Source organism: Anolis sagrei, chromosome X, assembly GCF_037176765.1.
Source record: "Anolis sagrei isolate rAnoSag1 chromosome X, rAnoSag1.mat, whole genome shotgun sequence".
In the NCBI taxonomy this organism is placed as follows: domain Eukaryota; kingdom Metazoa; phylum Chordata; class Lepidosauria; order Squamata; family Dactyloidae; genus Anolis; species Anolis sagrei.
The window spans coordinates 110,089,607-110,103,644 of NC_090034.1; the positions used below are offsets into that span (position 1 = coordinate 110,089,607).

The following is a 14,038-nucleotide window of genomic DNA, read 5'->3' on the forward strand; positions in this document are numbered from 1 at the left end:
TACCCAAAGCCCTCCTGACAAGTGTCAGACTGTAGGATCCGAATACCAATGTTAAATAACCACTCACAAGCAGGCTCTGCTTTGAAATTGATATATTGCTTTTATGGGTTTTTCTTATCATAGAATCATAAAGGTGGGAGGGACCCCGAAGGCCACCCAGTCCAACCCCCTTTTGCCAATTAAGGAAGACACCATTCAGACCCTCCCAACAGATGGCCATCCAGGCCCTGCTTAATAATAATAATAATAGTAATAATAAAAATAATATTAATATCATTAAAAATTTTAAAATAATATTAATGTCAATAATAATAATAATAGTATCCTAGAGATGGAAGAGTCCCTCAAAGGGCATCCAGTCCAACCCCCTTCTGCCAACAAGGAAGGGATACCCAAAGCCCTCCTGACAAGTGTCAGACTGTAGGATCCGAATACCAATGTTAAATAACCACTCACAAGCAGGCTCTGCTTTGAAATTGATATATTGCTTTTATGGGTTTTTCTTATCATAGAATCATAAAGGTGGGAGGGACCCCAAAGGCCACCCAGTCCAACCCCCTTCTGCCAATTAAGGAAGACACCATTCAGACCCTCCTGACAGATGGCCACCCAGGCCCTGCTTAATAATAATAATAATATTAATATCAATAATAATGTTAAAATATAATATCAATTAATAATAATAATAGAATCCTAGAGATGGAAGGGTCCCTCAAAGGGCATCCAGTCCAACCCCCTTCTGCCAATTAAGGAAGACACCATTCAGACCCTCCTGACAGATGGCCACCCAGGCCCTGCTTAATAATAATAATAATAATAATAATAATAATAATAATAATGTTAAAATATAATATCAATTAATAATAATAATAATAATAATAATAGGATCCTAGAGATGGAAGAGTCCCTCAAAGGGCATCCAGTCCAACCCCCTTCTGCCAACAAGGAAGGGATACTCAAAGCCCTCCTGACAAGTGTCAGACTGTAGGATCCGAATACCAATGTTAAATAACCACTCACAAGCAGGCTCTGCTTTGAAATTGATATATTGCTTTTATGGGTTTTTCTTATCATAGAATCATAAAGGTGGGAGGGACCCCAAAGGCCACCCAGTCCAACCCCCTTCTGCCAATTAAGGAAGACACCATTCAGACCCTCCTGACAGATGCCCATCCAGGACCTGCTTAATAATAAAATAAAAATAATATTAATATCATTAATAATTTTAAAATAATATTAATGTCAATAATAATAATAATAATAATAATAATAATAATAATAATAATAGAATCCTAGAGATGGAAGAGTCCCTCAAAGGCCATCCAGTCCAACCCCCTTCTGCCAATAAGGAAGGGATGCTCAAAGCCCTCCTGATAGATGCCCATGCAAATTATTGCTTTACTTGATGGGGTTTTCTTATCATAGAATCATAAAGGTGGAAGGGACCCCAAAGGCCATCCAGTCCAACCCCCTACTGCCAGTAAGGAAGACACAATTCAAACCCTCCCGACAGTTGGCCATCCAGACCTGCTTAATAATAATAATAATAATAATAATAATAATAATAGTTTAAAATATTAATATCAATAATAATAATAATAATTTAAAATATTAATATCAATAATAATAGAATTCTAGATTTGGGAGGGTCCCTCAAAGGCCATCCAGTCCAATCCCCTTCTGCCAATAAGAAAGGGATACTCAAAGCCCTCCTGATAGATGTCCATGCAAACATTTGCTTTACTTGATGGGTTTTTCTTATCATCTGATCATCCAGTCCAACCCCCTCCTGCCAATAAGAAAGTCATAATTCAAACCCTCCCTAAAGACGGCCATCCAGGCCTGCTTAATAATAATAATAATAATAATAATAATAATAATAATAATGATAATAATAGAATCCTAGAGTTGGAAGGGCCTCTCAAAGGCCATCCAGTCCAGCCTTCTTTCATAAAGGAAAGCACAATCAAAGCCCTCCTGACAGATGGCCATCAAGCCCCTGCTTACAAAAACAAAAACAACAACAACAGAACCATAGAATCCTAGAGTTGGAAAGGACCCCCAAAAGCCATCCAGTCCAACCCCCTTCTGCCATTAAGGAAGACACAGTCAAAACCCTCCTGAAAGATGGCCATCCAGGTCCTGCTTAATAATAATAATAATAATAATAATAATAGTAATAGTAATAATAATAATAATAATAATAGCACGATAGAATACTAGAGTTGGAAGGGTCCCTCAAAGGCCATCCAGTCTAGCCTCCTCCTTCCTCTCCAGAGAGGTCTCCTAGATCCAGTGTTACATCTTTCCATCTCGATCCTTCTTGACACAGCCTGTGATCGCATTGGTCTTTTTCGCTGCTGCATCGCTCTCTTGGCTGACGCTCAGCTTGTGGTTTCCTTCCTTCCTTTCTCCCTCAGGTGCCTCCCGGGGGACTTCTCCGGCCTGGGCGGCTTCCCGAACTGCTCGTCGGCCCTGCTGGCCTTGCTCTCGCTCCCGGCCTCCCTCCCGGCCCGGTGGTCCTACGGCCAGTGCCCGGACGTGGACGAGTGCCGCCTGGGCCTGGCCAACTGCCACCCCTTCGCCAGCTGCAGGAACACCCCCGACGCCTTCGAGTGCCACTGCAACCGCGGATACGCCGGGGACGGGGTGGCCGAGTGCAACCAGACGTGAGGCACACACTCCCCTCCCTCACCCTTGACCCTGCTGGGGGTCTTCCAATGGGGTTTCGGGGGGGGGGCAGGGCGGACTATAGGTTGTTGCCCTTGTCCTCTGTCCAGTTGCAAGCCTATTAAGCACCATCGACTTTGCAAAGGATGGTTGAAGTAGTTCTGGGGAGGCACTGAACTTTTGACATTGGAGCGCGTGCGCACACACATCAAGCTCCATGTCAGTGGTTCAGTGAGTGTGTGTAGGTTGTTGTTGTTGTTATCCTTGTCCTCTGTCCAGCTGCAAGCCTATTAAGCACCATCAGCTTTGCAGGGGAGGGTTGAAGTAGTTCTGGGGAGGCACTGATCTTTTGACATTGGAGCGCGTGCGCACACACATCAAGCTCCATGTCAGTGGTTCAGTATGTGTGTGTAGGTTGTTGTTGTTGTTATCCTTGTCCTCTGTCCAGCTGCAAGCCTATTAAGTACTATCAGCTTTGCAGAGGAGGGTTGAAATAGTTTTGGGGAGGCACTGAACTTTTGTCATTGGAGTGCGTGCGCATACACATGCACACATCAAGCTCCATGTCAGTGGTTCAGTATGTGTGTGTAGGTTGTTGTTGTTGTCCTCTGTCCAGCTGCAAGCCTATTAAGCACCATCAGCTTTGCAGAGGAGGTTTGAAGTAGTTCTGGGGAGGCACTGAACTTTTGTCATTGGAGCGCGTGTGCATACACATGCACACATCAAGCTCCATGTCAGTGGTTCAGTAAGTGTGTGAGTCTATGTGACACACAGACAATTACTTGCACTTTATTGTCCCTCTGTATGAGAATTTCAGTAGGTCTGAAGCAACACTGAACTTTTTCCATTGGCATGGAGCTTGATACGTGTGTGTGTGTGTGTGTGTACACACACCTGATGCCAAACATTCAGTGTGTGTATATGTATGTATGTATGTATGTAATAATAATAATAATAATAATAATAATAATTTTATTTTTCTCTCTGAAGGGATTTGGGGTGACTTACATGGGGCCAAGACCAAGGCAACATAAGAGTTAAAAATGGAACAGCAAAATATAAAAAAATGTGTGTGTGTGTTTGTGTGTGTGTACACACACACACACATACGTGCACTTGCAGCTACCTTATAGCCTTTCTCCTCTCTTCAGCATGTCTTCTGTCCAGCCTGAAGCCTGTTTAGGTGTGCAATAATAATAATAATAATAATAATAATAATAATAATAATAATAATAGGTTTCGGTCAGTCTGGAGAGAGGCTGAACTTTGGCCATTGGTGTGTGCATGATGTCTCCTGTGTGACGGCTCTGTGTCCTGCCTTGCTCCCCGACGCAGCTGCTACGACGAATGCGCGCACGGGGAGTGCAGTGGGTCCCCCAACTTCACATGCCTCTGCGACCTGGGCTGGACCACCGAGGCCGTCACGGGGGCCACGCCTGCGCCCTCCGGGGTCCAGTGCAACGTGGACTGCGGGTGCCACTTCCACAGCCGATGCGAGGTGCACGGGCCCGGCGTTTGCGACCAGTGCATGAGTGAGTGCCATGCGCTTCCCCCTCCAAACAATGCGCAGGACTCCCGGTTCGTTTCCAGAACGACTGCATGTCCAAGCAGCCCCCAAGTTATTATGTCCATCTATTTATCTATCTATATGATAGATATAGTATCCTAGATTTGGAAGGGACCCCCAAAGGACATCCAGTCCAGCCTTGTTCTTAACTGTGAGTCAGATGTTTGTAAGTCAGGGACTGCCTGAGTTACATATCTATTTATCATATGTAGATAAATATCATATGTAGATAAATAGATATGAGGTAGTGTGTGCATGTGTGTGTATGTCTATATGTGTGAGATAGATATAGTATCTTAGATTAGGAAGGGACCCCCAAAGGACATCCAGTCCAGCCTTGTTCTTAACTGTGAGTCAGATGTTTGTAAGTCAGGGACTGCCTGAGTTACATATCTATTTATCATATGTAGATAAATATCATATGTAGATAAATAGATATGAGGTAGTGTGTGCATGTGTGTGTGTATGTATATATGTGTGAGATAGATATAGTATCTTAGATTTGGAAGGGACCCCCAAAGGCCATCCAGTCCAGCCCTGTTCTTAACTGAGAGTCAGATGTTTGTAACTCAGGGACTGCCTTCGTATGTAGATAGATAGATATGAGATTGTGTGCATGTGTGTGTGTATGTATATATGTGTGAGATGGGTATAGTATCCTAGATTGGGAAGGGACCCCCAAAGGCCATCCAGTCCAGCCCTGTTCTTAACTGTGAGTCGGATGTTTGTAACCCAGGGTCTGCCTTCGTATGTAGATAGATAGATATGAGATTGTGTGCATGTGTCTGTATGTGTATATGTATGAGATAGATATAGTGTCCTAGATTTGGAAGGGACCCCCAAAGGCCATCCAGTTCAGCCCTGTTCTTAACTGTGAGTCAGATGTTTGTAACTCAGGGACTGCCTTTGTACGTAAATCGATAGATATGAGATTGTGTGCATGTGTGTGTGTATATATATATGTGTGAGATGGATATAATACCTTAGATTGGGAAGGGACCCCCAAAGGCCATCCAGTCCAGCCCTGTTCTTAACTGTGAGTCGGATGTTTGTAACCCAGGGTCTGCCTTCGTATGTAGATAGATAGATATGAGATTGTGTGCATGTGTGTGTGTGTGTGTGTATGTATATATGTGTGAGATGGATATAGTATCCTAGATTGGGAAGGGACCCCCAAAGGCCATCCAGTCCAGCCCTGTTCTTAACTGTGAGTTGGATGTTTGTAACCTAGGGTCTGCCTTCGTATGTAGATAGATAGATATGAGATTGTGTGCATGTGTGTGTATGTGTATATGTATGAGATAGATATAGTATCCTAGATTTGGAAGGGACCCCCAAAGGCCATCCAGTTCAGCCCTGTTCTTAACTGTGAGTCAGATGTTTGTAACTCAGGGACTGCCTTTGTACGTAGATCGATAGATATGAGATTGTGTGCATGTGTGTGTGTGTGTGTGTATGTATATATGTGTGCGATAGATATAGTATCTTAGATTAGGAAGGGAACCCCAAAGGACATCCAGTCCAGCCCTGTTCTTAACTGTGAGTCTGTATCTCGGGGGCGGCCCGTGCTTGTGCGTGACCCTTCCTCTCTCTCTCTCTCTCTCTCTCTCGGTCCATCCCAGACTGGACGCAGGGGGAGCGGTGTGAGCTGTGCCGGCCGGGCAGCTTTGGCAACGGCTCGGACCCCGGAGGATGCCAGGAGTGTGCCTGCAACGGCCACGGGCTGGAGGAGATGGGCTTCTGCCACGGGGAGAGCGGGGCCTGCTTCTGCGCCGCCCCCACCGAGGGGACACACTGCGAGCGCTGCGCTCCGGGCTACTACGGGGACCCCAGGTGAGAGACCCAGGAGGGGAGAGGGGGGGTGGGATTCTACTCCTCCTCTTCTTCTTCTCCTTTCTCTTTTTTTTCCTTCCATTTTCTCTTCTTTCTCCTCTTCTCCCTCTTCTTTTTCTTCTTCTTCATATTCTCCTCTTCCTTTTTCTTCTTCAGCTTTCTCCTCCTCTTCTCCCTCTTTTTCTTCTTCTCCATATTTATCCATCCCCTCTCCTCTTCTTCTCCTTTCTCTTCTTTTTCTTCCATTTTCTCTTCTTCTTCTTCTTCTTCTTCTTCTTCTTCTTCTTCTTCTTCTCATTTCTTCATCTCTGCCATATCTTTTTCTTCTTCTTCTTCTTCTTCATATTCTCCTTCTCTTCCTTTTTCTTCTTCAGCTTTCTCCTCCTCTTTTCCCTCTTTTTCTTCTTCTCCATATTTATTCATCCCCTCTCCTCTTCTTCTCCTTTCTCTTCTTTTTCTTCCATTTTCTCTTCTTCTTCTTCTTCTTCTTCTTCTTCTTCTTCTTCTTCTCATTTCTTCATCTCTGCCATATCTTTTTCTTCTTCTTCTTCTTCTTCATATTCTCCTTCTCTTCCTTTTTCTTCTTCAGCTTTCTCCTCCTCTTCTCCCTCTTTTTCTTCTTCTCCATATTTATTCATCCCCTCTCCTCTTCTTCTCCTTTCTCTTCTTTTTCTTCCATTTTCTCTTCTTCTTCTTCTTCTTCTTCTTCTCATTTCTTCATCTCTGCCATATCTTTTTCTTCTTCTTCTTCTTCATATTCTCCTTCTCTTCCTTTTTCTTCTTCAGCTTTCTCCTCCTCTTCTCCCTCTTCTTTTTCTTCTCCATATTTATCCATCTCCACCTCTAATTTCTCTTCTTTTTCTTCATCTCCTCTTCTTCTTCCTCTTCCTCCTCCTCTTCTTCTTCTTCATATTTCTTCTCTTCCTCTTCTTCTTTCTCCATGTTCTCCACTTCTTCCACCTCTTTTTCTTCTTTCTCTTGTTTTTCGTTTTTTCCTATTCTTCTCCCTCTTTCTCATCCTTTCCTTCCTCTTCTTCTCCTCTTGTGCCTTCTTTTCTTCCTCCTCTTCCTCCTCTCCCTCTTCTTTTTCTTCTCCATATTTATCCACCTCCACCTCTAATTTCTCTTCTTTTTCTTCATCTCCTCCTCCTCTTCTTCTTCTTCATATTTCTCCTCTTCCTCTTTTTCCTCCATGTTCTCCGCTTCTTCCTCCTCTTTTTCTTCTTCCTCTTGTTTTTCGTTTTTTCCTATTCTTCTCCCTCTTCCTGTCCTTCCTCTTCTCCTCTTCTGACTCCTTTTCTTCCTCTTCCTCCTTTTGTTCTTCTTCTCCTACCCACCCGCTCCTCCTCCTCTTCTCCTCTTCTGCCTCCTTCCTCTTCTTTTTCTTCATCTTCTTCCTCTTCTTTTTGTCATATTTCTCCATCTTCTCATTCCTCTTCTTTTTTCTTCATACTCTCCTCATCTTCCTTTTCCTTCTCTATTCACTTTTTAATCTTCTCCTCCTCTTCTTCTTTTCTTCTTCCTCTTTCTCCTCCTCCCCTTCTCCTCCTCCTTTTCTTCTTTCTTTTTTCTTCCTCCTCCTCTTCTTTCTCTTCTTCTTCTTCTTCTTTGTATTCTCCTCCTCATTCTCTTTCTCCTTTTCTTTTTCTTCCTCCTCCTCCTCCTCTTCTTCCTCATCTCTTTTCTTCATATTTCTCCATCTTCTCCTCTTTTTTCTGTTCTTCCTCTTTCTCCTCCTCCCCTCCTCCTCCTCCTTTTCTTCTTTCTTTTTTCTTCCTCCTACTCTTCTTTCTCCTCCTCCTCTTCTTCTTCTTCTTCTTCGTATTCTCTTCCTCTTCATTCTCCTTCTTCTTCTCCTTTTCTTTGTCTTCTTCTTCCTCCTCCTCCTCCTCTTCTTCCTCATCTCTTTACTTCATATTTCTCCATCTTCTCCTCTTTTTCCTGTTCTTTCTCTTCTTTTTTCTTCCTCCTCCTCCTCTTCCTCTTCTTTTTCATATTCCCCTCCTCTTCTTCCCCTTTTCCTCTTTCTCCTCCTTGTCTTCTTCCTCCTCTTCTCCCTCTTCCTCTACTTCCTCTTCTTTTTCTCCTTCTTCTCCATCTCCTTCTTCCTCTTCTTTTTCTTCTTTGTATTCTCTTCCTCTTCTTTCTACTTCCTCTTCTTTTCTTTTTCTCCTTATCTTCCTCTTCCTACCCTTCTCCTCCTCCTTCCTCTTCTTTTTCTTCTTTGTATTCTCTTCCTCTTCCTTCTACTTCCTCTTCTTTTCTTTTTCTCCCTCTCTTCTCTTCCTACCTTTCTCCTCCTCCATCTTTTTCTTCTTTGTATTCTCTTCCTTCTACTTCCTCCTCTTCTTTTTCTCCCCCTCTTCTCTTCCTACCCTTCTCCTCCTCCATCTTTTTCTTCTTTGTATTCTCTTCCTTCTACTTCCTCCACTTCTTTTTCCCCCCCTCTTCCTCTTCCTACCCTCCTCCTCCTCCTCCTTTTTTCTTCTTTGCATTCTCTTCCTTCTACTTCCTCCTCTTCTTTTTCTCCTCCTCCTCCTCTTCTCCTTCTCCTTCCTCTTCTTTTTCTTCTTTGTTTTCTCTTCCTTTTCTCCTCCTCTTCCTCTTCTTATCCTTCTCCTCCTCCTTCTTCCTCTTCTTTTTCCACTTTGTATTCTCTTCCCTCTCTTCTCCTCTCCTCTCCTCCTTCCTCCTCCTTCCCTGGCCGTAGCCCTTGACCAGTGGACGAAGTGCCTCCCTCCTCCGTCTGGTGCAGAAGGCGCCTTGCCCCCGTGCCCTCCTCCTGCATTCTTCCTTTTCTCCTCCTCTTCTTCCGCAGGGATGGCGGGGTGTGCTACCAGCAGTGCCAGGGACGCTCTTTGCTGGCCAACCTCTCCTCTTCTTCCTCCTCCTCCTCTTCCTCCTCGTTGCCTTCCTCGCTGAGCTCCCACCGGGCGGGGGGTCCGCCTGGGCCGGGCTCGCTCTCCTACTGCGTCTGGGTCCTCTCGGCCGGGGACGGGATGCGGCCCTGCCCCGCCGACCAGCCCTGCCCCACCATCGCCCTCGCCATCCGACCGGACACGCTCTGCACGGTGAGACCCAACACGCAACCCAGGAGAACGGGGGGGGGGGGGGGACTTTGCGGGGGGCGGAAGACAGGCACAAGGCGGGAGACTCTGGGACTGTTAGCTGCATGCATAACATGTTATTATTATTATTATTAGTAGTAGTATTAGTATTAGTATTAGTATTATCCATTTATATCTCATCCCTATGGGGACTCAAGGCAGCTCATAATAATAATAATAATTTATTGTTATTATTATTATTATTATTATTATTATTAACCATTTATATCTCGTCTTATTCCTACGGGGATTCAAGGCAGCTCACAATATTATTATTATTATTATTATTATCTCACCTTTCTCCCTTTGGGGACTCAAGGCAGCTCATAATATATTATTGTTATTGTTATTGTTATTATTATTATTATTATCCCACCTTTCTCCCTTTGGGGACTCAAGGCAGCTTATAATAATAATAATAATAATAATAATATATTATTATTATTGTTGTTGTTGTTGTTGTTGTTGTTATTGTTGTTATTATTATCCCACCTTTCACCCTTTGGAGACTTAAGGCAGCTCACATTATTATTATTACTATTATTATTATTATTATTACTATTATTATTATTATCCCACCTTTCTCCCTTTGGGGACTCAAGGCAGCTCAATAATAATAATAATAATAATAATAATAATAATAACCATTTATATCTCTTCTTATTCCTATGGGGACTCAAGGCAGCTCATAATACATTATTATTATTATTACTATTATTATTATTAGGTGGGGAGCTCAAGGTGCTTCATGATACTACTACTATTATTATTAACTTTATTTATATCCTGCCTTTCTCCCTTTGGGCACTCAAGGTTGATTATCATCATCATCATTATATTATTATTATTACTATTATTATTATTACTACTACTACTACTACTACTATCATCTTTATTTGTACTCCCCCCCCCCCTTTCTTCTCAGGGATAATCAAGGCGTGTCATTATTATTATTATTATTATTATTATTATTATTTTTAGGTGGGGAGCTCAAGGTGCCTCAGGATATTATTATTATTATTATTATTATTATCATCTTTATTTATACTCTGCCTTTCTCCTTATGGGAACTCAAGGCAGCTCAAGATGTTGTTGTTGTTGTTGTTGTTGTTGTTGTTGTTATTATTATTATTATTGTGACCTTGCTTCAAAGACTTTCCCCCTTTGCTTCCTGCTTAGAGCAACTACGTTTACGTCTTTGACGGCCTGCCGGACTTCTTGGACACGGGCCTGATCCAACTGGACCGGACGCTGATCGGGGCCTTCTGCGGACAAGGCCAGGACCGGCCGGCCACCGTGGAGGCCATCTCAGGTAGGACCAAGCCATCAGAAGCACAACTTGGATGGCCATCTGTCGGGAGGGATTGTGTCTTTCTTTATGGTAGACAGAAAGGGGTTGGAATGGATGACCTGTGGGTTCCCGTTCCAGCTCTAGGGTTTGATGATTCTCCCAACAAAGCCAGGAAACATATCATGTCTATATGTTGTTAAGCAGAGACCACATGGCCATCTGCCAGGAATGCTTTGATTGTGCCTTCCTGCCTGGCAGAAGGAGGTTGGACTGGATGGCCTTTGGGTTCTCCTCCAGCTGTATGATACTATGATTCTATAGCTTTATGACTGGATGGTAGAAGGGATGGACTAGATGGCCCTTGGGGTCCCTTCCAACTCTTATGATTTCAAGGCTAGAGGCAAGTTGGAGTGGGTAGTAGTAGTAGTAGTTGTGGTAGTAGTAGTTGTTGTTATTCTTGTTACTATGTTTTGAGGATGATGGAGAAGAAGGGATGGACTGGATGGCCTTTTGGATGGTTCCTTCCAACTTCTGTGATTTCAAGGCTAGAGACAAGTTGGAGTGGGTTGTTGTTGTTGTTGTTGTTGTTGTTATGTTTTGAGAGTGATACGGGGAATGGAGAAGGGATGAACTGAATGGCCTTTGGGAGTCCCTTCCAACTCTTATGACTTCAAGGCTAGAGACAAATTGGAGTGGGTTGTTGTTGTTGTTATTACTATGTTCAGAGGGCGATACAGGGAATGGGGAAGAAAGGATGGACTGGATGGCCTTTGGATGGTCCCTTCCAACTTCTGTAACTTCAAGGTTAGAGACAAGTTGGAGTGGGTTGTTGTTGTTATTGTTATTACTATGTTTCGAGAATGAATGGAGAAGGAATGGACTGGATGGCCTTTGGGGGTCTCTTCCAACTTCTGTGACTTCAAGGCTAGAGACAAGTTGGAGCGGGTTGTTGTTGTTATGAGGGTGATTGAGAAGAAAGGATGGATTGGATGACCTTTGGGAATTCCTTCCAACTTCTATGATTTCAAGGCTAGAGACAAGATGGAGTGGGTTGTTGTTGTTGTTGTTGTTGTTACTATGTTTTGAGGGTGATATGGGGAGTGGTGAAGGAAGGATGGGCTGGATGACCATTGGGAGTTCCTTCCAACTTCTATGATTTCAAGGCTAGAGATAAGTTGGACTGGGTTGTTGTTGTTGTTGTTTTGAGGGTGATGGAGAAGAAGGGATGGACTGGATGACCTTTGGGAGTTCCTTCCAACTCTTATGATTTAAGGCTAGAGACAAAATGGAGTGGGTTGTTATTGTTATTGTTGTTGTTACTATGTTTTGAGGGTGATACAAGGAATGGAGAAGAAAGGATGGACTGGATGACCATTGGGAGTTCCTTCCAACTTCTATGAGTTCAAGGCTAGAGACAAGTAGGAGTGGGTGGTTGTTGTAGTTTTGACGGTGATGGAGAAGAAGGGATGGACTGGATGGCCTTTGGTGGTGCCATCCCACTTCTGTGACTTCAAGGCTAGAGACAAGTTGGACTGGGTTGTTGCTGTTTTGGGGGTGATGGAGAAGAAATGATGGACTGGATGGCCTTTGGGGGGGGGGGTCTCTTCCAACTTCTGTGACTTCAAGGCTACAGACAAGATGGTGTGGCTTGTTGTTGCTACTACTATGTTTTGAGGGTGATACGGAGAATGGAGAAGAAAGGATGGATTGGGTGGCCTTTGGATGGTCCCTTCCAACTTCTATGATTTCAAGGCTCCAGACAAGTTGGAGTGGGTTATTATTATTGCCACTACTACTACTACTATATTTCGAGGGTGATAGAGAGAATGGAGAAGGAAGGATGGACTGGATGGCCTTTGGATGGTCCCTTCCATTTTCTATGATTTCAAGGCTGGAGACAAGTTGGAGCGGGTTGTTGTTGTTTTGAGGGTGATGGAGAGGAAATGATGGACTGGATGACCTTTGGAGGTCCCATCCAACTTCTGTGACTTCAAGGTTAGAGACAAGTTGGAGTGGGTTGTTGTTGTTGCCTTTGGATGGTCCTTTCCAACTTCTATGACTTCAAGGCTAGAGATGACTTGGAGTGGGTTACTACTACTACTACTACTACTACTACTACTACTACTATATTTCGAGGGTGATACAGGGAATGGAGAAGAAAGGATGGATTGGATGGCCTTTGGATGGTCCCTTCCAACTTCTATGATTTCAAGGCTAGAGATGACTTGGAGCAGGTTACTACTACTACTACTACTACTACTACTACTACTATGTTTTGAGGGTGATACAGGGAATGGAGAAGAAAGGATGGATTGGATGGCCTTTGGATGGTCCCTTCCAACTTCTATGATTTCAAGGCTAGAGATGACTTGGAGCAGGTTACTACTACTACTACTACTACTACTACTATGTTTTGAGGGTGATACAGGGAATGGAGAAGAAAGGATGGATTGAATGGCCTTTGGATGGTCCCTTCCAACTTCTATGATTTCAAGGCTAGAGATGACTTGGAGCAGGTTACTACTACTACTACTACTATGTTTTGAGGGTGATAGAGGGAATGGAGAAGAAGGGCCAGAGGAGCTGTGTGCAGCACCCATTCCGCTTGACGGAGAGAAGTCTGCTGGTTGTCCTCTGCAGGGTTGCTGGTCATCTACTACGAGGCCAACTCGAGCGAGGCCTCGGGCTTCAACGCCACCTTCGTGGTGCACCACTGCCGGCCCAGCTGCCAGCCCAACCAGGAGTGCCGCGAGGGACGCTGCCTCTGCCGGGCCGGCTATTCGGGGCCCAGCTGCCAGGAACAGACCTGCCCGGGGAACTGCACCGCCCACGCCGGGCAAGGGACCTGCAACCGGGTGAGCACGGGCCCGCTCTGCATGCTCGTTGCAAAGGGGGTGTTATGCTGTGTGCCATATTTGGTTCAACTCCATCCTTGGTGGAGTTCAGAATGCTCTTTGATTGTAGGTGAACTATACATCCCAGTAACTACAACTCGCATACGTCAAGGTCTGTTTTCCCCCAAGAGTGCCTCAAGAGCACCCCTGGGCAAAATAAACTCTACTGCAAATGCTAAATTTACGTAATGGTTGAGCTGCCCCTGTCTCAAAGTCTCCTAGAAATCAGGCAGCACCTGATTGCAACAGCAAACACATCAGAGGTCTCTGCTGGCTTGTTATAACTTTTTTCTGACATACGCACACTAAAAAAAGCTTAAATTTTCATTTTTCCCAAAATCGCACATTATTTCCAATTAGCAGAAATGTTCATAGCTTCAGTGTTATGTTTTGTTGCTATTTTAACAAGTGCTTCATTGTTTGGGGAGGGAGGGCCCCTTCCAACTCCAGAATTCTATGATTTGAAGGCTAGAGACAAGTTGGTGTCAAGACCCAGGCAGACCAGCAAAGCAAACGGCACTGTAAGAGTTAAATGAAGGTCTTTAATGTCTATTAACGAAACAAAAGGAGGCTCTTAAAGGCAGAGTTGTAAACACAAAAGGCTTGCGGTCAGCAGGAATGTAAACAAACTGGTCTCAGTCAGTCTTTGCTGGCAAAAGGAAAGCAAGTCTAAACA

At 44.1% G+C, this 14,038-nt stretch overlaps 1 protein-coding gene across 1 annotated transcript in view; it reads left to right on the forward strand.

Annotated features, from left to right (window-relative positions):
• Window positions 1-14,038, forward strand: part of LOC132765029 (multiple epidermal growth factor-like domains protein 8) — a 103,666-nt gene that overhangs the window by 51,190 nt on the left and 38,438 nt on the right. The window contains exons 21-26 of the mRNA XM_067461197.1: window positions 2,421-2,669; window positions 4,006-4,202; window positions 5,860-6,070; window positions 8,889-9,141; window positions 10,357-10,489; window positions 13,109-13,323. Coding sequence (XP_067317298.1) covers window positions 2,421-2,669; window positions 4,006-4,202; window positions 5,860-6,070; window positions 8,889-9,141; window positions 10,357-10,489; window positions 13,109-13,323 — 1,258 coding nt within the window. The remainder of the gene's footprint in view (window positions 1-2,420; window positions 2,670-4,005; window positions 4,203-5,859; window positions 6,071-8,888; window positions 9,142-10,356; window positions 10,490-13,108; window positions 13,324-14,038) is intronic.